Source organism: Prinia subflava, chromosome 1 (assembly GCF_021018805.1).
Source record: "Prinia subflava isolate CZ2003 ecotype Zambia chromosome 1, Cam_Psub_1.2, whole genome shotgun sequence".
Taxonomy (NCBI): Eukaryota; Metazoa; Chordata; class Aves; order Passeriformes; family Cisticolidae; genus Prinia; species Prinia subflava.
The window spans coordinates 83,003,368-83,026,629 of record NC_086247.1 but is presented as its reverse complement, the minus strand read 5'-3'; the positions used below and the strand labels follow the sequence as shown (position 1 = coordinate 83,026,629).

Sequence of the window (23,262 nt, the reverse complement as noted above, 5' to 3'; positions counted from 1 at the left end):
TTTAAAGAAACTTCTGCTTTTCCCTCTCCTTTCTGGAGAGTCAGAGCGTGTTCAGAGTGCGTTTGTTGAAGGCTGGGTCTGGTGCTTCGCCGCCCTTGGGAAGGAGGGAGAGCGCTCGGGGGTCCCGCAGCGGCCTCTGGCGGCGGCACTCGGGGCGCTCCCCTCCGCCTCTCCACAAACTCATTCCTGCTGTGGCAGTAAGGACGAAACTTTTTCACTCTTCCGCGCCCAAAAACAATGTAGAAGTTGTTTCAGTGCCTTGGAAGAGGTTTGTTTGGGTTTGTGAAACTAAATTAGATATTTACAGATGGCACTCAGTTGCTCCAAAATAATTTATAGATGGCTGGGAAAAAGCTAACTGCGCTGAAATGTTTGTTCCGGGACTGAAGAGTGTAGGTAGAAAAATGTGCTTGTAACAATATGCTGGAAACAGTTTCTTCTGTGCCAAAGGGGTATTGTTTTGAGAAACCAAAGAAGAAAACCTGATAGTGGCATGCCTCAGAGGATGTGTGAGGCAGAAAAAGCTGCATGAGTTCTGAAAGTGGAGCATTATGTAGGTCTAGTTGAGGCAGACAGCTGCAAGTTAATTATTCAGTAGTCATTCTGAGAGAGGCAGATTGTTCATCAAGCTGCTTTGTCTCTTACTGGAGTTGCTGTCTCCTTCTAACTTTTAAAGGATTTGAATTCTGTGTCTGAAGAACAACATATCTAAGCACATCTCGGGAAGAGAAGAGTCCAAAATACATGGGCTTGTACAAAAAAAAAGACAGAAGAGGTTTTTTTTTGAGGAGGTGTTTTTTTCAGTCTATGCATGTTTTGTTTCATAAACTTTTAAATTTATGGTCCTTGAGATGAAAAATGAGAGAAAAAACCCAGATTTTGCTTTTACTGTGTTGATTTTGGTAGGAGTGTTAAATCTTGAGCTAATGCCTGAGAGTTTAATGAACTAAAACATCCCCCCCACTCTGTTGTTTGGTGGGGTAATGGGTGTGTGAAATTTTCTTTCTTTCTGCAGGACTCTGGTGCAGCACCAGCCATTCTCACAGCCAGTGGACACACAAGCTTTAAGGGGGTTTCTGTTTCAGCTCCACAGAAGGTTAATTTAATTCAAAGAAGTTAATTCTATTAGGTACATACTGGGGCTTTTTTCTGTGCTGAATACTCAAAGTATATGAATTAGTGTGTTATAGTGGGTCCTACAAGGAAGTAGGATAGCATTTTTTCATCTGATTGGGATCCCAGTTGAGGCACAGGGAATAAAATAATGGAGAACTAACTGAAGCAAATCTGATTTCTACTTTAAAATAGTGCTGATCTGTGAGTTCTACCAACTCTTGATTAAGTTTTCTTCTAAAACTGAGCTGCCTGAAAGAATCTTTGTCTATATATGTTTATTAAAGGCTAAATTTTGCCTCCTTTCAAAAGAAACTTTAAAGTAATTATGATTTTTGTTTGCTTTCAGACCTTAAAAATGTATTTTAGTGCTTTGTTAACTCTAAGCTCTAAAATATTTTGATATTTTGCAAGAGCAAAATAATGCAAATGTTGAGAGTCTTAATGTTTGTAGCTTGTTCTTAAAGATCTGTCCATTCCAGTTTCAGGGGAATGTTTTTTAATGAGAACAGCCTGTATCAGTAGGTAATAGCTACTTGAGTGTTACATTCAGGTGTAGCTTGTAGGAGAAGGGAATACAGGTGACCTCACCCCTGATAAGTGACAGCTCTGTTAATTAACCAATACAGCCTTGCCCCTGATGAGTCACAGCTACAGCCAATAAGGATGAGTGAGATAAAAGAGAGGGTTAGGTGGTAAGGGGAGGATCATCATGGAGGAGGAACTTTGAGGAACATAGAGGCAATCATGAAGCAGGGTCCTTGGGGAGAGAGAATCACTGCTGTGAGGTCAGTCTGGGTCTGCATTCAGAGTCTGTTGTTGGAACCTGCAGTCACAGTCTAGCCAGGTGAAAGCCTGCACTCAGAGTCTGTAAACCGATACGTTCAGTCACAGTTCAGCAGGAAATAACCAGCAGTCAGAGGCTGCAAGGGAAACCTACAGTAGGAGCTTGCTGCAGCCAGAGTCAGTGAATAGTTGGAGTTGAGATGGCTGAGCTGTAACAAGGAATAAACCAGGACCCTTTTTATGCTGAAGTCTGTGCCTCAGCTCATTTTTATCCTCTAATTGGAGAGCTGCTACAGCATAACTTTACCCAGATAAACTTTATAAAGGGTTTGTTAAATTGGGATTTTAAGTAAAGGTAGTACAGTAGTGTGAAGGGGCACTTGAAACTATTTTCAGCATCACTGAAAGTGTGGTAATGATCCATGAAATCAGGTGAAGAACTGAATTAAATAAAACAACCCCCCAAAATCCCTTTGAATTCAAGTTTGGCTGTGTTTTTCTACCTCCATAACTGCTGTTTTGAAGTGTTACTGTAAACAGTGGGTATTTGGAAGCCTACCATCAAAAAAAAAAAAAAAAAAAGGAGGAGAGAGATCAAACACACTAAGAGTCTAAGGAGTATTTTGTAAAACTTGTTCAGGCTTTATGATGTGTATATTTATGGTTTTGTGAGAATGAATATACAGAGAAAAGTTGCTGTTACAGTTGGGTGAGGAAATATAAATTGTGGCTCAAAGATATGACTTTCTATGACACTACAAACACTTGAATGTTGCGTTACTTGGGCCAGGTTCACTGTAGCCTGGAAGATAGAACATGTTGTCTGGATTCTAGGCTGCCCAAAAAGGCATTGCAGAGGCTCTGAGATGGGTGCCTTCCCCTGCCTCACTGTGGTGAGGATTGGTGGAGATAGGGAAGGGAAGCTTCTTTGTGCTTTTGTTGTTCCCTTCATGTTATTTCTCTTCAATTTAGGATTTGCATGGTTTTGGGAAAAAAAAAAAATCTGTATTTTTTCCTTATATGGCCTGCTGACTCCAACTAATGTGAGGTGCAGGCTTTAAAGAACGAAGGACCCTGAGGACATGCTTTGAAAATGCAGAGTTAGGCCTTTTGTTAGGAGGAGATGTCATCCTGTCCTGCTGCCAACACAGAGATTTGTGTTGGGAATTCAGGGAAGTAAACTACAGCAAAGTCATCTTTATTCTTCCTGCTGCTTGTTTTTGTTTGTTGGTTTCATTTGTTTTTTCCCCTTGGTTATTTTCAACTGAATTTGTTCTCTAGGATGCTTAACTATCCAGTCATACACCTGGCTATGCCAGCCCAAGGAAGATATTTGGCTTTGGAATAAGTGGGCAGGAGCAGAGGAGGACAGGATAGCTCTCTGCAGCTCTACTGGCTTGGTTTTTCTTGAAGTATTTGTAACTGTGAAAGCCTCTTATTCTGCTAACTGCTACCCTCATGACAGCTGTTTTTGTATAAAATACCTGGTAAAATGTATTTGAAGTTTCTATAGGTGGCAAGGTACAAGTGAATAACTGATACAGACATCATCAGAAATACGAGGACTGGAGAGTTGTTGCCTGTCTGTATTCTCCAGGTTTGTGGGTTTCTCCCTAGTTTTGTCTTCTGAGATTTTTTTTTTTTCTCTCTACAGTGCATCTATTGCTGTTTATTTGCCAAAAGAGTTTGAGTGCTGGGGAGGTTTCATTTTAAATCAGCAGTTCTCCATATTGCAAAGAAGCAGAATCCTGATTGTTTTCAGGAATAATTTTCTGTCTCTATTAATTATGAGAGTGAGTCAGCAGCTGAAAAACAAAGGTGTCTTATACAAATGAAAAGTGGCTTGGCTTTGTAATAAAAACAAATACAAGCTCAGAGGGCTTCAGCAGAGGGTGTTTGCTAGTTGCTATATCATGAGTGCTAATGAATGTTAACTACTTGGTTTGTCGAGGCTGATGTAGGAGCACAGAGAACTTTGTTCTAAAGTAAATGTCGGCATTTCAGGTTGCAGTAGTTGATAAGCTCAGTGAGTTTTGAGTCCTGTGGGAGCTTAGGGAAATGCTTCCTTTGTGAACAGCTTGCAGGTATATCTGCTGGTGGAGGAATTAAAGAGAAGGGGATTCCTTTGCGTAAAGATTTCTTACTGGACCTCAAAGTATCCTTGCACAAATACTGTGTATGCTTATATTATGACTTAATGATCTTTTAAAGGGGGTATAACCCATCCTTTTTAGCGTTTTTGCACACTTTCCAACTCGACTATTGCGATTCTTTTAACACGTGAGGGGTGCGGTTTCCCTGCGCTGGCTGTGCCGGGCCCGAGCGCGGTGCAGGACCCTGGAGAGCGCCCGGCGGGCACGGCCCGGCCCGGCCGCTCCGGCCGCTCCCTCGGGCCCTGCACGGCTCCGTGTTCTCAGTTAGCTCCGTTAACTCCGCCTCTAGCCGTGTCAGCTTTGCTGGGAATGGGAGCTGGGCAGGTAAATAAAATGTAGGTTATGCTAGCTGGTTGAGTAGTATTCAGCTACGCATTGCAGTCAGCCTGCTAGCATAACTGAGTAGTATTTTGGAACCCAAAAAGTTCTGAAGTGTCTTTAAACAAAAACAAAACAAAACCAACCCAAACCCCTCCAACTTCTGGAAAGGTGGGAAACTACAAATTGATTATTTGACTTTATGCCTTTTTTGGAAATATTACTGTATGCTTGGTAGGTTGTGGTCCTTTTTTTTCTTTCCTTCAAACTGAAGCTATTGGTAAATTTGCTGAGGCTTATGTATAAGATTCAACAGATGTTACTATATGACATAATTCTTGTTTATTTGTAATGGTTGCTCTCAACAAGCAAATGTGACTTAATAGAAGAAAAACAACTTCTGCCAACTTTTTTAAACCTTCCTTGCTCATACTAGTTTCTGTAGAACATACACCAAGCATTGTTTGTTTCAGGGTTTTTTGTTAAAAGGTATTTTTTTCCAGCGTGTGTGTATATATGATACATTTGCAAACTAGTTTTGCAAGAGTGCAGCTGAAAGTATTTTTTCCATCCTCATCCCTGTGTATTCTACATTAATATTTGTTGTATGAGTTTAAAGTATGATCCTTGCCCCTTTTGTTGTTAAAGGGCAGAACTGTCATGCTTGTATCAGTACTTCTGCTTTATTGTGTGGGTTTATTGCAAATGGCTTTAAAAACACCTCAGGGGGCCTTCAGCCTTGGTTTGTGAGGGAGTGCTTCGGTAAGACAGACGACTGCTGTGGCAAGCTGTCTTCCTCATGCTTGTGTTCTCTTAAGTGCCACTTGTCCCTTGACCCTGACCTGTGAAAATTGGTAGGATGAGTTTTATTAGACACTGTCAGGTGATGTTCTTTCCCCAAAAGTGTCCCATAAAACTTTTAATATGAGGAATCTGTCTATAAAATCTCCAAGCAGGTTAAGGAAAAAAACAGTGACAGAACGCCGCCTCCACTGCCCACCCCCCCCCTTTTTTTTTTCTGTTTGATTCAAGAATGCAGAGTCTGAAGGGATCTACTACTTTTGGTGGTATTAAAAAGTCCATATTGAAATTTTAAAAAATATATATGTGTATATATATAGTGTAACAGGGATGTTTGAAGAAGACTTGCTGGTAGAGTATTGCTGAATGACTTAGAAATCAAGAAATAGGCTAGAGGATTTGCCCATAGCTCCTGAGACCAGGCATAGGTCCTCCAAATGCTGTTACCCAGTAAAATAATTCACAGCAAGATCAGTCAAGGTTTTTTGTTGTTGGGTTTTGTTTTTTCTCAGTTCTGAATTTTTAGCTGTGTGCATCCAGGATGTAATGCTGGATTTCTACTCTGTGTTTTGCCTTCACTTGGCTAACAAGTGGTACCAAAGAGTATGAGTGCTGTTTTCTCTTTCATGCCTCAAAATTGTAATTGTTTCTTAATGAAGTGCTCTTGCTCTTTTTATCACTGCTATCCCCTTGTCAGTGTTGTTCTCAGGTATGGGGTTTTTTCCTGGGAAACTTGGGGATGCAGTTTCCTATGCTTAGGGATAACTCAGAGAAAATTGCATAGGCTGACACTGGGGTGACTGATGTGCAGTATGTTCAAGTATTGGAATGGTTGATGTTTCATTGATGCTTTGGAGGCCATAGTCAAATTGCTCCCTGTAAAATTCTGGCAAAAGAGACTTTTCTAGGCAGGCAGAGTAATTTTGATTATCAAGTGATGTTAAGAAAATTAAATATTCTTTGAGCTCTTTGCCTCAGGTTTGGATGTGCTTTACTGAACCATATTTAAAATTTAAAACAGTTGTCATTTGTTATTATAATCCCTAAAATGCTCAGTGAAGATGTTGTACATAAAATAATTTTAAATAGATGGTTTGAATTACAAAAGCCACTTCAGTGCCAGAGCAAGTGGAAATGCTGTAGTTGTAGTTTCATTGTCTGGCAGAGTATGTTATACTTCAATAGAGAAAGAAAATGGAAATGTGCTAGAGAGGAAAAGGGAATTTATCATGTTCCCACTTCATACATGATGAAGTCAAGGTGAGGATTTGGGGTTTCCTATGTTTAAGTAGTGGGTGAAGATATGAGTTACTCAGAATTGACTGGCATGTCTCTTGTATAAATTACAGCCTTGTGCACTTAATAGGGGTGGGCTGTGACAGCAGGAATTACTTAAATGCATTTCCTGACTAGTGTAGCTCTTTAAAAATCTAGTAAAAGAAGAGGGTAGGGACTGCTAACACCACCTTAGATGTTGTAGAGCTGCCATATCATGCAAAGTACTGTCGGACCACCCAACCTCCATTTGCTCTTCTGCCCTAAGGATCATTTTTCATGTGTGGACAAATTGTACAGTCACAACTTTGACAGTTAAATTACAAAATACGCAACACTCTTCTGTTGAAAAATATTAGTCAACCAGAAGCACAGCAGACATTCTTGTCTATTCCTTTTTTCTGTAAAAGGCACTTACCAAGGCCATTGATGCTTATTGAAAATGCATTTTCAATGGGTTTTGTTCATCTTAATCAACAGACTTGACAGTATTGGTGAAGCATGGTCCCTCTAAAAGAAATTATTAATGTACCTTGAGCTCCTTGTTTTGACACTTCATTGTCTTTTAGAAAATATTCCTGCCAATGGGGCATGTTCCATGCAGTATTTTGTGTATGCTTTATTGGGTATTTGGAGAAATAAAAATATAAAAGGGGAATGTTACATTTCATATGAAGAATTACATTGTGTTGCAGTACAAATATGGCTTTCTTTGCCTTATAAATAATGCTGAGAGATTATAACTTCAGAGGGAATGCAATTTAGATGTAGATTACTTGGGGGAAAAGAATGCTGCATTTAATTATGTCAGCCTTCCTGTTAATTGTTGAGGGACCTGATCCAGCCTGGTGCTGTGGATGTAGCTCCTATGACATCAAAAAGAAGGCTTGAAAAAAACAGTCTTGTCAACAAATTGCAGGTGAACTTGAAAAGAGGGAAAAGCTCATGTGAAGAAGGGTTGGCTCATTGCAACTGTCTTGCTTCCCTGCCACCATCACAGTCTGGGTGTTTCAGTCTTTGTACTGAGGTGGCTGCTGGTGAGGAACTTGGGGCTAACAGCAAGATTTTTTAGTATTGTTTTGGTAGGTGTGAATACAAAGAAAGAAAGGGTTTCTTTGCCGCCAGCTGGGAGCTTAACTTTCTCCCTGAGAATTCAAAGTGACGGGAGAGAACCACCAAAAAACTCTTCTCTAATCTGCATGTATCACTTTATTCTGGAAAAGTAATTAACTGCAGTCAGAAGGTCTTGCTGCTTTTCTTTCTTTAATCTCCTAGACTTTAGGAAAGGTGTCTGCTGGTTCTGCCTTGCTGTCTCTCAGATCGATTGCACCCCTGCATCTTCTCACTCTCCTCTCTGCTCCTGTATGACATCCAAAGAAGTGAGAAGCTCTCAAGTCTCCTGGAGCCCCCTGCATCACCTTGGCACTGCTCATTTTCTACTTGCTCCGGTTGTGTGACTGACTTGCATTTAGCAGGCAGTGAGTGAGTAGCTTAGTGGATCTTTAGTACTTTCCTGTTAAGGATCTGAAAAGGGTCTTTGTTTAAGGATCCGTGCCAGCTTTGTGATTTTGACTCCAAATTGTTTGAACAAAAATATTTTATTGGGATAGTTTAAGGTGTGGCATACTGGGGGTTGGACCGTATCATGATTAGCTCTGTATGTTTAGGAGATGGTGAAGAAGGGAGAAAATGTAGAAAGAAAGGAATAAATTGGAGTCTGATATATAGCTTACTAGTTAGGCTGAGTCTGTAGAAAAGGTGATTTGGCTGTCTGAACTGTGTTAGGATTCCAGGATTCTCTTGATACAAGTGATGAGTTTGGGTGGGCAGTCAGAAATCATGTGTGGCAAATAGGTTGCAACATGTTTCTCCTGTCTGCAGGACTCAGAGAGTGTTTCTTTCCTCTTGGTGTGATAAGCAATGACTTAATAGAATAAAGTGGAGTAATGCAGTCAGAATTTGAGCAAAGCTTGTATTTTGCCCTTTGAGAATAAGGACTGTGGAAGGTACTGCACTAAGGAATTGCCTAAGAAAGTATCACAGGACACAAAAATATTGAGATATCCTTGGCTCAAGTTCCCTTGACAGAAAGATGTAAGATGTATTTTCAAGTGACAGTTTGTTTATCCACAATTTGGATGGCCAAGCACCTGAGGGCAGAGAGATTCTGGCACTAGTCATAAATACTTAGATATGGCTCCTCATCCTCAAAAGCATGAATGCTTAATACATTTCTGTTTTTCTTCTCTCAACAGGCTGTGCCTTTTATTTTTTCTTATAAACTAATACTTAATCCAATTTTTTGTTTTATCCTGGTTATTTTTTGCTTGTGAGAAAGAACTTGTTCTTTCAATGCCTTTCGAACATTCTTGAACAGTCGAGTACCGGGCTCTATAGGGAAATTTGCCTTCAGCTGAGTGCAATTAGGAACTTTCCAAAGCCTCTGTACCTGTGGGAAAGTATCTGTAAGCTTGAGGACAGAATATTTCTCACAACATTGTGTCACAGTGATGGCACACAAAGTTCAGCATTCAAGGAGGAATATAAGTTAAGGTAGAGGCAGCAGAGTGGCTGTGAGGGATGTAGCAGGACCAGGTGCTTTGGGAGCTGCCTATCTGGAAACCATGTGATGGTGTTGGGCCCAGATAAATGGTTTAGTGTAACGTAGTCAAACTATGGTTGCAAAAGAAAGTATCCTTTTCTTTTTTTTTTCTTTTCTCACTAATTCTATAATCTAAGCATTAAATTTGGATTGTGATGCTTGAACTGTTTTTGTCTGTGAGCAAAGACTGAGGCCTGGGGAGAGTTTAAAGCAAAGAGAATTAGCTAGTGCAGAAAACAGATTAGGTTACTAATACTTTAATTAGAAGAACGTAGAATATGTTAAGCTATGGAATTGTAGGATTGGGAGCATGCAACAAGTATCTGATAGAAGTAACTGCTTTGTTTAGTAGGGTGTTCAGTCTCATCAGTTTAAGGCATGAGTACTTCATATTCTCTTATCAAGCACAATTGCATCAAAAGAAAAAGCCCTGTGGGAAACAAAACTGATTGAATAAAATGAGCTCTGGCACTGAACTTAGTGGTATTTCTGTGATTGTGATTTCATATATTTAAACTGATGCAGGAATTCTGAATACTTAAAAATAAAAAATAAGCAAGCTGATATTTACAGATATTCCAAATCTCTTGGAATCTCACTTGTAGACCTAAAAGCTTGTAAGTTCCTGATTAACAAAAAGTTTTTGTTCATTTAAATGTGAGTACTGTATGTCTCTTTGAAATGTTGTATTTTGTTACGTCATTTTTTATGTAGTTTTCTCTCCAAATATCTCAAATGAGAAATTGCTATAGTAATGTTTCAGATTAGAGTTGGAGTTCTTGCATGTGTGTTTCAGTAAGGAAAATGGGTGGAACTGGAAGTTATGTTTAAGTTGCATGCAGATCTGAATTTTCTTTAGGTTAATAAGTAATACGGTGTATTATCTTGCAAATCTTTTTTTGGTGTGTTTCTTTTTTTCCTCCAGTTCTCCTGTCCCTTTAAATTTTTGTGTTTTTTTAACATATTTCAGTGTTTTGATCAGAGTGAGGGTTATGTGGTAGTGAAGCCTTTTATCCTTATTTAGTAAGAGCGGTAGATTTACCTTACCTGGTGGCTGCCTGTGTCTGTTCAGCTACCGGAATTCTGAAAGTAACAAGACAAGCGCAATATATTATATTGTCATTTAGAAGCACTAACTCGATTCTTAAACAAACTGTTTCTTTTAGCAAGAGCTGTGTATTTACATAGGTAGCCTGAACCTTCAGGCTGTTAAGAACATCTGTTTCTTAATTGGTGAATGGAGGTGATGTTTGGCTAAGGTGGATAATTAGCTAATATTTAAATAACTAAGCAGCTTGGACAGCACTAATAGTCCGTTGTCAGATCTGAGCCCCATACTTAACTTCAGCCAATATTCTTATTTACCCCCAGGAAGCATTGCATGAACCCCACAGTGTGCTTGGCAAACACAGCTTCTAGTGTACCTGTTATTAAGCATATTTGTATCTCTGTCTTACATGATATAAGGGGATGACAGACAAGGAAAAAATAAAAAGGCATTCAAAAAGGGAAGATAATTTCAGAAACATGATTTTTCAGCTATTGTGCTTTTGCCACTTGTTTTAGAAGAGGGATAGCATTCTGTGCTCAGCACAGCATCTTTGTTCTTTTAAAAGAACGTTTCAGTTTCTAGGCAGAGTATAACGAGCCCAGATTTGATGGCAAACTTGGAGGAAAAAAAGCAGTGTTGGATGGATGTTTACTATAGGATGGTTTTCTCTTAGCTGTCTGGCTTGCATTTGCCTGAACAGACTTCAACTCTGTCGTGCAACCAGCCAGTAGAGGGTAGTATGTTCATGGAGACATTGCATTGTCTGTGTCTTTGGTCACAGATATAGCTCACAAAACAAACTGGCTTGGTTCAGTGGTCTTTTGAAGCCATCCAATAAAACCCTAAACTCCAGGGATGAGTTGCTGAGACATAATCATTAATCTGAATCACTGAATTAGTCATGCAGTGGCTCTGACCAGGACTTCTCAGGGGAAAAAAGCTTATTGGAAGCAGGAATTGATTATGGACTATGAATTCTGGAGATGTCTGTGGTTGTTGCTCCCATTCCATGACAAAATAAATGTTGATTTCGATAAGTCCCATCTACCTAACTTTATTTTTCTTGTTCTCTCTTAGTGTTGTGTTTTGCCTTTGCCAGCCGGCTGCTGCCATGGATATACCAGTCTTCATACTTGCGGGGCTCCTTGTGCATTGTGTGTTCTTGGTCTCCATTTTTGACATCTACTTCAGCTCTCCCCTCGTCCATGGCATGAGCCCTCAGCAGACTCCGCTGCCCCCTCCAGCAAAGCGTCTCGTGCTTTTCGTTGCCGATGGTCTGCGAGCAGATTCTCTGTACGAGCTGGACGGCAGCGGCACGCCCCGGGCACCGTACCTGCGGTAAGCCCAGAACTCTGCGGAGACACGAGGCTTTGCTTCTGGGTGCAGCTCTACACAATGTGGAGAAGGGAACAAGAAGAGCAACAACGATTGTGGTGGCTTGAGTACTGCCTTCCTTTTGCCTTTGAAGTAGCAAACTTTGCAGGGTTACACTGTGCAGAAATGCGTGAGCTTGGGTTGGTGTCCCTTGTCAGGAAAGCTGACTCTGAGCTCTACAGATAGCCGGTAACTGAGAGGGGAGTGAACTTTCTCCTTTCACATCAGCATGGGATCAATTCTGAAGCCTGGCAGTTGCTAATTTAAACTGCTTCCTGGATGCTCAGTTTAAGAGTAGTTGTACATTAACGTGCTTGTCTTCTAATGCTAAGCTACTGACAAAACTTTTTAAGGAGTGATTAAAAGAGATGTCCTGAATGGATCTAACAGCAGGCTGCCACTTCTTTGTTCCACCCTTCCTGCATGCATGACCCTGCTGCCTCCCTTGTGCTCTCTACAATGTGTGTCTAATCGCTTAAAGGAATGATTTAGTTTAAGGCTGCTAAAGAAGTGTTAAAAGTCATATCCTTGTGTGCTTAGAACTAATTTTCATTAACTTTGCCTATCTCCTTATATCAAGATAATTATTTGAGCACAAGACAATTAGTTTCCTAGACTGAAAAAGAAGACACATTAAATAAGACTTCTTTTGTGTGATGGTAGAATTGGTCTGGCTTGAATATCAGAGCAAACCCAAATGGTCAGTCGTCTGAAGCTCTTAGGGCTTTTGCAGTCCACTGCTGCAAATGTAGCACAGAAATGTGAGGAGTCCTTCCTACAGTGCTTGCCAGCCCCTATGGGCCTACTCCTACCCACTTCTACTGCTGTTACTGTTTCTATAAGGTGCTGTCTGCCACTGGCAGGTGTCTGCCACATCAGTGGGAGTTTACCGTGTTGTCTTCAGTGGACTTCACGCATGCTCCAGAGCAGTTTCATTTCTTAGCAGTAAAACTGTTGGTCTTCTGCACCACCAGCCAACACCATCAAGGTGTGAATGCTGTAATGGCCCCATCACTAGGAGCAGGGGTCAGTAGTGGCCAGGAAATGGCTATAATGGGTATTTTTATTTTTTTACTAAGTGATGTGAGTTTTTAAGTTTCAGTCACCCAGCATTATCATGCCTAGCTCGAAACAAGTTAAACCACGTATTAGCTTGTCTACTGCTGGAAAATTGGCACTTTTGCTTTCTGTCTTACCTCATTTGTGGGGCTAGGGACTTTATATTTCAAAATCTGTAGCAGTAAAGCATTGTCACCAGTGCTGAAAGTACATGAATGAGTACATGAGGGGAAGAACTGCCTTGCAGTAAGCAAAGATGCTGGTAGGTCGCCTAGTGGAAGAAAATGCCAGCAGAGGTGTGAAGTGCCATCTGTATTTCTCTCAGCTCTCATTCTGCATAGAAGTGCATATGTGTGTGAGCATGTATATGTGAGAGATGATGAAAAGAAAAAACATGCAGCATGCTGTGCCTTTTGAAATGTGGAGGATCAGGCAGCCCAGAGCATATCTTCAGGTCTATTACATGAGCTGCCACAATTTCAAAGCAACAGGTTCAGTGTTTTGTCCCTGAACATTTGAGCTACACAACTTCTGTAAGTTAACTTTGTAAACATGTTGACAAGATCATGTGTTAGTTTCTGGAAGTGTTTCCTTTTTTATTCTGCCAAGTTATTGACGTCTGAACATTTCTGTTTCAATTATACTAATTCAAAGTATATTCAATTTAATATAAAGTTGACTTTTTTATATGTTCATTCCTAAGTTGGAAGCATTCAGTCCCTTAACCATTTTATAACAGTGGGCAACATAACAGCCAGATTATTAGTCTTATCCAAGTAGAGTACCTTGGGAACTACTGCATTGTTAATGAGGATTGTCTTTAAATGAGTAAGAATCATTCTTACTCATTTTAATAGCAATGTGCTATTAAAAGAAGCAAAGTTTTAGTAGGTACATGGAATTAAAAGTAAATATCCGTTAGGCTTGAAGCAGATTCTTGGATAATACATGTTCACCAAGTACCTAGTCTTCCACAATATTCTTGAAAAATCTGGTTTTCAGCAGCATTGTCATAGCTGTGAGGGCCAGTAAGTGATCTGAACTGCTGCAATGGTGATTTCAGGGAAGATCTCTTTATCCTTGCCTGTCATGTTTCAGCCATATTACTATATCATGTTAATACTTATCATTGTTATTATGGCTAGCTAATGTTTATACTGTCATGGAAATTAATTTTTTTCAGTGGTTCTTCTGAGTAAAAGGCATTGAAGTAATTCAAAGTATCTAAATGAATTTTGAATAGGTAAATGACAAATTTATATGTAATTTTTTTCTGCCTGGTATGTGTTACTGTTGATGTCAGATCCTGAAGTCATCCTATTGTTGACAAGCAAAGGTAAAGAATTACTTTCCAATTCAATAGAAATAAAATTCTAATTAAATCAGTTTTCTACCCCTTGTTACAATGAAGTCTCAGGAGAGCTACAAGTGTTGTTTTAAATCTTTCACGAATGTTAGTGCAATACACCCTGATCAGTCTGTAGTGCGAAAAATAAGAAACCATTTTGACTAATACATAAATCCTTTTTCAAATTACTTTTTTCAGTACAGCTTACATTATCTCCTAGCTGAGATGAGAGTAGAAATAACATGTTAGAGGGCTATATCTCTAGACATGGTTATATTCCTCACTGTAGTATTTGGGCTATTCCAAGTAGTTCTGTGAGCATTCAAGTAGGTCTGAGGATGTGAGGTCTAAGGTGAGTTTAAAAAAAAACCCAACAAAAGAATGGTGAATGCTGCAAGCTTAGAGTGGAGCCTGAAATTTTAGGGTGTTTAAAGGCATGAACTTAGAATTTACTTGGACCAAAACACATAAACACAGCAAATTTGGTAGCTTATATCATGAACAACAAAATTTTAATTTCCTGGTAACTTGACTGTTAAAAACTAGTTTGAATTTGTTGAGAAGATTCTGTTGGTTTTTCCTCAGAATCAGTGTAAGATATGTCTTGTTGTGTTTTGTTTTCTTTATTCCCTTGCTCTGACAGTGAGCAGTGAATCTTTGTTCTTCCAGAAGATGGAGACAAGAAAACAGCATATGGTAACACTCACCTCTTGCTTCTTGACAGGCTCCAGATGTTCACATCTTCGTCAGATGAGAAAAATTTGATGCTGTTTCTTCTGCTTGGGCTTTGTCCTCTGCTTTCTTTGCTTTTTATCTGTTGTAACTATTTACTGTACGTGCATAAACCCTAGACATGTGATGTGTTTCTGTGTATGTGGTGAGGATGTGTTCTCCTTCACTTCAGTGTAATTGCAAAAGATGCAAGGTTTACTTAAATTTTCTTCCTGTTGCCAAGATTATTTGCACCTTAGATTTATGTGGGGTTTGAATTCTCTTGGTTTTGGTTCCAAGATTCAGCACTGATAAAGGCAGACATGGTCACAAGAGATAATTATAATTGAGCGTATTTAAAGAGTAAGATAAGATTGAACTAGACACTTTCAGGCTAAGTGGAAGGAACAAAGAGTAACACCAGACAGAAACAATCTGTTGAGGGGGGAAAAAAAGCTAAAGAGGAAAGCAGCAGAAAAAATAGTATGTTAATTTTAAGTGTATTAGTAGAACACCAGCTGAACTCAGCTGTTTGAAGAGCTGATGGGCCACAATAGTAATGTTCTCTGTACAGTGTTGTAATATGGAACTACTTGCAGGTTAATGCTCTGCTTGTTTTACTATGCAGGTGGTAGTGAAAATGTGTTTTAGTCTGGGTTTGGGGCTTTTTTTTTTTTCACTTCCTGCCTCCCATCTACCTGCCACTCTTTTTACCTGCAATTTGTTGTACTTGGACAAGTCATGAATGCTAACTGTCTTGAATCTTTTTTTTCCAGGGGTATTTTAGAGAATAATGGCAGCTGGGGAATCTCTCACACCCGGGTCCCAACAGAATCCAGGCCGGGGCACGTTGCACTTATTGCTGGATTTTATGAAGATGTCAGTGCAGTTGCTAAAGGTAGGCTGGTCCTAAAGCTTTGAATGTTGTCCTCCCAAGTACAGTGGTTCAGTGATGTGCTGGGTTTCTGGGTGATTATTGATAAATACCTGCATTGTAGTTTGTGTGCCAAGATGATATGGAAAATAGTAATTTGGGGTGGATTTTCCACTCCTAATATTGATAGCTAGGAAAATAGTTTGCATAAATTAATATTTTTTTAATATGGTTTAATTTAGCAGCCTGAACCTAAAAGCAGCAGTATTTTATGGCCTCACTTCTTCATGTAACAGAGTTTTCAGTTACCATTTGGGATGCATTAGGATATGGCTAAGTAGATGTTGTAAACAACAAATGAACTGCAGTGTCTCTGCTGAATCATTGCTAGCTTGAAGAATCAGGAGCAAAATAAAGTAAAAGCCCCAAGCCCATGTTTTGTCCAGAGCAGTTACTGAGTGTTTGGGGCTTATTTATGCAGTGCAACCCTATGCATTACTGACTTGGTCTTTTGTGTGCTCCTCTGCCTTTCCCCAGGCTTCTAGACCTGAACACTAGTCATGTGTGTTGGTTTTGGATGGGGGAGATGAGAGGAATTACTTGGTCTTGCCTGTGTTCCTGATGAAAAGCTTCTTCCTTCTGACAGTGACTACAAATGCAGGGATACCTAGTTAAGAGCATCTCTGTATTTCTGCCAAGTACCTTTTCATGGAAACAGAAAATCTTGAAAGTTTTATTGTAAGGAACTGCAACATGACTTCTGGAAGTATACGTGTGTGTCTTATTGCGTGAAATGCCAAAGACTGAGTTCAGGCAATAGGAGATGCAGAATTCAGGAAAATGTTAGCTGTTTAGAAGGTAAACCAGCTGTGTGCTTTGCCTGTTTGAAACCCTGCATAATGAGATTGGCCTAGATTTTCAGCTCACTTCTTAATGAATGGGGGAGTAATTGTAATAGATGTTTAAATGGAATAAAATCAAGATGCACAAATTGGAGTTCATTGTGAAATAATATAGGGGAAACCTTTAAAAAAAAACCCCACAATGCTTTGCATGGACTATCAATTTTAGCAGTCAATGAGATCTTCTGACAATGCCATTGAAATGCAGGTGTGTTTGTTTAACAGGATGGAAGGAGAATCCAGTGGAATTTGACTCTGTTTTCAATGAAAGTAAATATACCTGGAGCTGGGGAAGCCCAGATATTTTGCCAATGTTTGCAAAAGGTAAGACTTAATTTTATAAGTCTTTAACACATGGTTATCAGGTAGTAAAATATAGACACTTAACACTTTTGAGTTAGAGAAGAAGGTGAAAAAAGTGTTTTCAGTTTGTGTATTTCTGTATACTTGATTTTTAGTTTGTGAAATGAAGATGGGGTGGAGGAGAAGAAACAAGCTGTTGATGATGATGATGACAAGCTGATATCACTGTTTATTACTCATTCATTTAAATAGGCCTTAGCTAGTTCTGTCAGTATATTAAAGGAGCACACCTTTAGTTATAAGGACATGCTATTTTTGTCCTTGGTGAGGTTTAAAACTCCTATTTTGCAAGCCTGCATCTCCCAGAGAGCTGGGAGGTAGAACTGCAGCCATGCTTTTTCAGTGTCAGAGCTGAAGAAGTGGCTCGTTGTGAGTTCTGTCTGCTTCTACTCAGAACATTAATGTGCAAAGGGAAGAACTGTATGCAACCAAAAACTTCCTGGTGCTATTCCAGAAGCTGAGGTCTTTTGCCTGTGGTGTGCAGCGTGTTAAAGTCTTGTCAGCCCAGTGCTGTTGGTGTTTGAGCATGCAGAGATTGCTGAGCAACACTTCAACTGTTTAAAGGTTCTCCAAGTTGAATATTGTTGTTTTCTTGGAGGAATGAATGCATATAAGCCTTTTCACATAATCTCAGAATAAACAGACTCGAGTGAAAAGTGGGAAAGCTAAGGGCATGTGCTGCTGTTCTGTTCTAGGCATTGGTATTGACAAATAAGAAAAATGAGATAGGCAGGATAGGAGAGGAATGTAATATTGGTTTAGAGAAAATATACATCATATTTCTCATGATTCCTGAACTTTTTCTGAACTCATGTCTCTTCCCCCTCACATCCTGAGATTCCCCCCACGCCCCTCTTTTCTGCTTGTTGCTTAAGCCTCATGAATTTATGATGAGCTGTAAAAATATCTTCTGATAATTTCCCATGACCTCAGATTACAGCTTGTATTTGGAAATAGTGTGATGGTGGCTGGGGAGAGGGGAAAGGTAGTTGCCCTTGCGCAGATTATTTGTGTTTTTAGGGATATGTCCTTGGGAAACTATTCGGGGAATTCAACAATTTCCCAGAGCCCTGTCCTTCTACTGGTTTTGTTGGAGTAAGATGATAAGCAGAGGGCTTGTGAGCAGCTTTGATGTTATCTGAAGAGATGTGCAAAGATAATACTCTATATGGCTTGTTCTGAGTGGTATCAGCAATCCCGCTTCCTTTTGCAGGGGGGAGGAAAATCCTCCAAAGTTGGCAAAGTTTAGGTGCAGTCATGTATCTGAGAAGTAGATGTTGTGTCAGAACATGAATCATGGTTTCTCGTGATAGAAAGACAGATGAATTTCTTTTAGAAGAAGATAGTTCCCTTTCTTTTAAAGAGGCCAAGTTTTATAGTAAGGAAGGGAAAGGAATCAAGTGTTTGTTCTTTATCTTTACTTTTACAAAAAAGCTAAGAGGGAGATAGAGAGAAATTAAGTTATGTGCCCCTTTCTTTTCATTTTGCAAATTAGTGAAGCCTCAGGACTTTTCCTGTGTATATTTTGTTGTGCCAATATGTTCCAAGTTTTGCTGTTTCACCACTTGCATTGGATGACACATAAAGACTATATTATACCCTCTGCCTTTTGGAAAAGGATAGAAAAATCCTTTGTTTCCTGTCATTGTCTGTTTTCTCTAGGTACTTTTCTTGTAATGAAATATGTATTTCAAGAAAATGGTTGAGAATTCTATAAGAAAATAAAAAAAAACACAGATTTTTTTTAATATCAGAGTAGATATACATGAAATCTAAATCTGGCAAAGTTCTAATGACTGTGTGATTAGTATTTCAGGCTGAGAAAATGTCTGAAGTACCTTTGTATCTCAAGCCAGGATTAAAAGGCACTTGTTTCTAACAGTTAAACTGACTTAAGTTACACAAATTCACTGTGCTAATTTTAACCTTATTTTCTATGATATTTTTAGATTATAACCTTGAAATTATCTAAAAATAACATGGTTTGAAAATGCCTATTTTGTTTCCAGAGTGCTCCTTAAAACTTTCTCTTCTGGCCTTGCCAAGATTTGAGGTTTGACCTGAAAAGTCCAGCCCTGCACTCTTCTGTCAGTGGTCTGGGTTGGAGTGTATTCCAGAGCATTGGATGTCCTGCTGGAAAAGGAGCTGAGACTGTTGCTTCTCTGAGAGGAAGTAGATACTTGTTGCATTCAAGTTGCCCCTTCTTTCATGGGTTCCCCTTCTCTTTTTTGGAAGCTTTCAGAAAGGCTAGGGCCATTGTTTTAACTTGAGCATGAAGAAAGGTATCAGCAGGACCATGGGAACAACTGGGCCAAACTATTGTCAGGATTATTCTGGACAGACAGACCTCTCCATCTTCTGGTTTAGTTCCTTATTGTTAAACAATGCAGAATTTCTCCTATCCCTCACATGGCTGTATATGCTTACAGCTCTCTGATGGTCACACTCTGTCCTGCTCAGTGTCTGACTGTTTTCGTGTATTCATTCTTACCCCCACCCCTGCTTTTTGTGCCTGCAAAATTTGCTGGTATATTCTCCTGCTGGTCTGGACTCTGAGCCACGACAGGCTTGTCAGAGACAGGACCTGCCCCACTAGCAGAGCAAGACGTTCACTTTCTGCAGGATGTAAGTCTTAGTGTAAGAATGTGATGACTTCATCCCTGATCCTAATACTTGACTATTGATGCTGAGTGTGAGATATAGTGGCACAGAAGAGAGCAAAAGCAATGGGTGGTATCTTGTTTGGGAGATTCTGGCCCCTCCAATTGTTTCCCATAGTGCAAAGGCATCATCAAATCCAGCAGAGCTGTGTGCTTGCTTCTAAAAGATGTTTTCATCCCTGGCTTTCTTCTCTTTCTCTATCCCATCTTTGCTTCTTCATCCCCAGACTTAAAGAAAGTGTTGGCATACTACTGCCTGCCCCCTCAAACAATAGAACTAAAATAATCATTTCTAATGTTTTGTGTAGTAGAATTTCTTATTTAAAAAAACCCCAAAACTTTCCTGGTATGACTTCGTTTTGCCACTGTTTCTCTTTATAGCATTGCTGGGTTATATGGATTGTTTTGTTTTGCTTTGGTAGAAATTGGAATTGGCTAATTGGTAGATGGGTTCCTTTGCTTGGTTTGCAAACTGTGCTTCCTTGGTGTGGCACTTCTCAAGGAGAGGACTTCTTGGCTTTGCTGTGACACTGTGGAAAAATACTACAGCATTCTATTCTCTTAGACTATCAGTCGTCCTGGCAGTGATGGACAGGACTTATTTCTTCTTTTGAACTCATTTATCCACCAATTGGAGCTCCTGAATTTGCTTCTTAATACCTGGCAGTGTTTTCTTCATTTTCTTTTAGACTGAGAGCTGCAGTGAGTGTTCTGTGTTATAAGTAGTGATAACATCTCCAGGGGCTCAGGGGAGAGCTGCACCAGAAAATCTGTGCCAGCTTTCATCTTTCTGGCCTCAAACACCTGCATCCCTTTGTGTGGGTTTCCACATAATCTTGGTTAAGCAGCTGCCTTGTACTGGGATGTTAGATCATTCACAAGCCTGGAAGCTTACACAACTGCATTCTGTAATTGTGACATCCAGCAGATCAGATATATTCTCTCTGGTCATCAACTGATTGAAGAACCTTTTCCCCTCTGGGAGTTTATACAGTCACAGTATAAATGGCACCCCTGAACTGTAACAGCTCTGCCATTGACTGAACTATTTAATTAAACTTCACCTAGCTTCAAATATTTTCAGGACTTCTGAAGTTTAATTTCTTCCCTATCTTTGTCTTACCCCTGCCCCCTCTCTTCTCTGCTTTCTTCCTTGACAGGGAGTAGAGAATGAAGTTGCCTTGTCCAGATTCTGTGTTTGCACATCACTGGCCCTTGTGTTGTACTTGGTGACTGAACAAAGTCCAGTAGTTCTCCCATTTCTGTTTTGGATGCTCATTTCAAATATTCAGACTTTGAATATCGCCTCCCTGAAGTTGTCCACTGGGCTTCTGATAGCTAGAATTAAAATACAGTAACCCTCCTGGTGCCTTTGTTGTGTGTGATATATGATGTTTTCCTGTGGAAGAGACCTCATGGCTAAGACATTGTCTTGTATGATTCAGTTGAACTACTGAAAGCTGAGCATATTTTTCTTAAACAGCCTGCCCCCAAAACACGTGTTCAAGTGAGACTATGAATATGAATCTTCCTTGCTTAGAAGCTTCTCTGTGAAATTCCTTGTTTCAAAACCGAATTCTGTTCAATTTGCTTAAACTAGGATTTGGTTTTCTCCTATCTGCTTTTCCGTATTTTATTTCCTTGCCTGAGCATACTGGATGACATTGTTCCTCATTCCTCTGAGGAGCTGATAAGCTAATGAGGTAAAATGTTATCCAGGATTCCAAAAAGGATAATTATGGGAAAGTTTAAAATGAGCAGCAAATTTCTTTGACTTCTTTCAAGATCATTGTTCTTGGTAGGTTTTTACTCCTGTGTATGAAAGTATTTTTGAGTACGAGAAAAGTAAAAAACCTTGTATCTCATATGCCTTGTGTTGTTTTTGCAGGTGCTACTGGAGATCATGTTTATACATTTTGTTATGCAGCAGAAAGTGAAGATTTTGGAGCAGAAGATGCAGCCAAGCTCGACACATGGGTTTTTGACCATGTTAAGGTAGGCAGAGAATCTTTTCATGCTACCTGTTTATAAAAAGCACAGTTGCATTTTAACTTTATCACAGAACATGTTGACACTTTATCATAGACTTAGAAAGTAAGAAAGTTTTGAAAGACCTATCACTTGGGGTCATAAGTAAAAATTTCTTGAATTAACTATCATGACAATTGTAACAGAAGCTTCAAGTAAGTATTTGTTATTCAATGCTAATTAAGAAACTAACACTAATAAAAGTACCATATAAAAACACTCTTGGTTTTTCTTTTTGTTTGCCTCTAATGTGAATCCCATCTTGGAGAGCTAAAGACCCTTTGAGATCTTGAATGCAATTAGTTAAGGATTTTTGTATTGCAGGTATTGCAGCATGGCTGAAATAAGTCTTCATCATGGAAGCAAAATAAGCAATATTATTGACTTATTTTTTGTCAAGCTTGTACCCTGACTGTAATTGCTCAGTGTGACTTTTCCTGATGTAGGTGGCTTCTGATTTTCTGTTGTGGTTCACACTGTGCTGTGGCTGCCAGAGCAGTCAGTTTGTTTTGGGGGAACAGGGTGTGAGATGGAGGCCAGAGGCAGCTTAGACCCTGGAGCTGTAGAATTTGTTGATGTGGTGCTCTGTTCAGCTGATGGGTCAATGCTGGTTCATGACTGTTGTCTTCTGTGACACTATTTTACCATAAGTGTTAGTAGTCCCAAGGCACCTGATTTCTGATTATTCATTAATTCCTCTATTTGTTATTCCATGCTACCTCGCTTGTTCTGGATTAAGAAATGCTGGTAGTGGGCATTGGTGTATAAATATCTGTATCACTGAAGCAATTAATTGAGTCACTTTCTGGATCTCATAACAATGGTAATGGAATTACCATTAAGACTTACACTTTCTACAAGATCTTTGGGCTATATGCATTAGTATAGCTAACCAGCATAAATCAAAACAACAAAAAAAATTAAACAAAATCAAGAAACCCAGTCATCATTTATATAGAGAGTGAATGGTGGTTCTGCTTTAAACAGTGACATAGGGTGGAAAAGTTTATTATAGTTTGCAAGTTTTCAAAGGAAGTGATTTTGAGTTTGCAGGTGAAAAGATTTTTTTTCTAAGTGCCATCTTCTCCCTTAACGTGCACTTGTGCCACGTTGTGTGTTGTAATGCATGTGAATAACACAAATCAAATTAGGCTGTCAGTCACACTTGAATAGCTGTTGTCATCAAGTTGCACCCTGCTGTGGTTTGGAGCTGCACAAGTATGTGGGGGTGGTACTACCTTTCTTTTGCTTCAGAACACCTAATGGCATTTATCCTTTCAAGCTATAATGATATGTTTAAAATATGTCATTACTGATTACTTTTTCCTTGGAGCCAGCACCATTATTTTTAAGACTGATTTTGCCCATCTAAATTCCATACTGTGAATGGATAGGACTTGATTGACTGGTGTAAGCCACACATTCCATTAATCATCTCTTCAACTACACATCAACAATTGCTTCAGGAGTGTGAAACTTGAGGCTTACTGAAACCAAGGTCACTCTGCTATTATAGCTCAAACAACTTTCAGCTGTTCTAGTGAGATCTGTAAGTAGGAATGACAGTGTGCTGGAATCGAAATTCTGCTTTGCCTATTTTTTCTTTCCCTCTGTGTTTTAGCTCAAGTATTTAACAATATATTGTGTAACTCATATGTTGGCCAACGTGGTCCCTGGGTTTCTGCTTCTTTAGGAAGCAAAAGACACCAAATGTACTTCCTCTCCAATCTGCAGTCCACAGGTCCCAAGCATCATGAGGGCCACTTGTGCTGCCTTCTGCCTCAAAAAATGATGGGGATAAAATGAAGAATGGCTAAGTCATGTTTGGCATGAGTGTGGCACTC

General features: G+C 39.6%; 1 protein-coding gene across 3 annotated transcripts in view; it reads left to right on the top strand.

Annotated features, from left to right (window-relative positions):
- The window catches only part of PIGN (phosphatidylinositol glycan anchor biosynthesis class N), a 127,335-nt gene that overhangs the window by 2,398 nt on the left and 101,675 nt on the right, over positions 1-23,262 (top strand). For all 3 annotated transcript variants that reach the window (XM_063400681.1, XM_063400689.1, XM_063400672.1), the window contains exons 2-5: positions 11,177-11,437; positions 15,368-15,489; positions 16,593-16,691; positions 21,279-21,385. In XM_063400681.1, the coding sequence (XP_063256751.1) occupies positions 11,177-11,437; positions 15,368-15,489; positions 16,593-16,691; positions 21,279-21,385 (589 nt within the window). The remainder of the gene's footprint in view (positions 1-11,176; positions 11,438-15,367; positions 15,490-16,592; positions 16,692-21,278; positions 21,386-23,262) is intronic.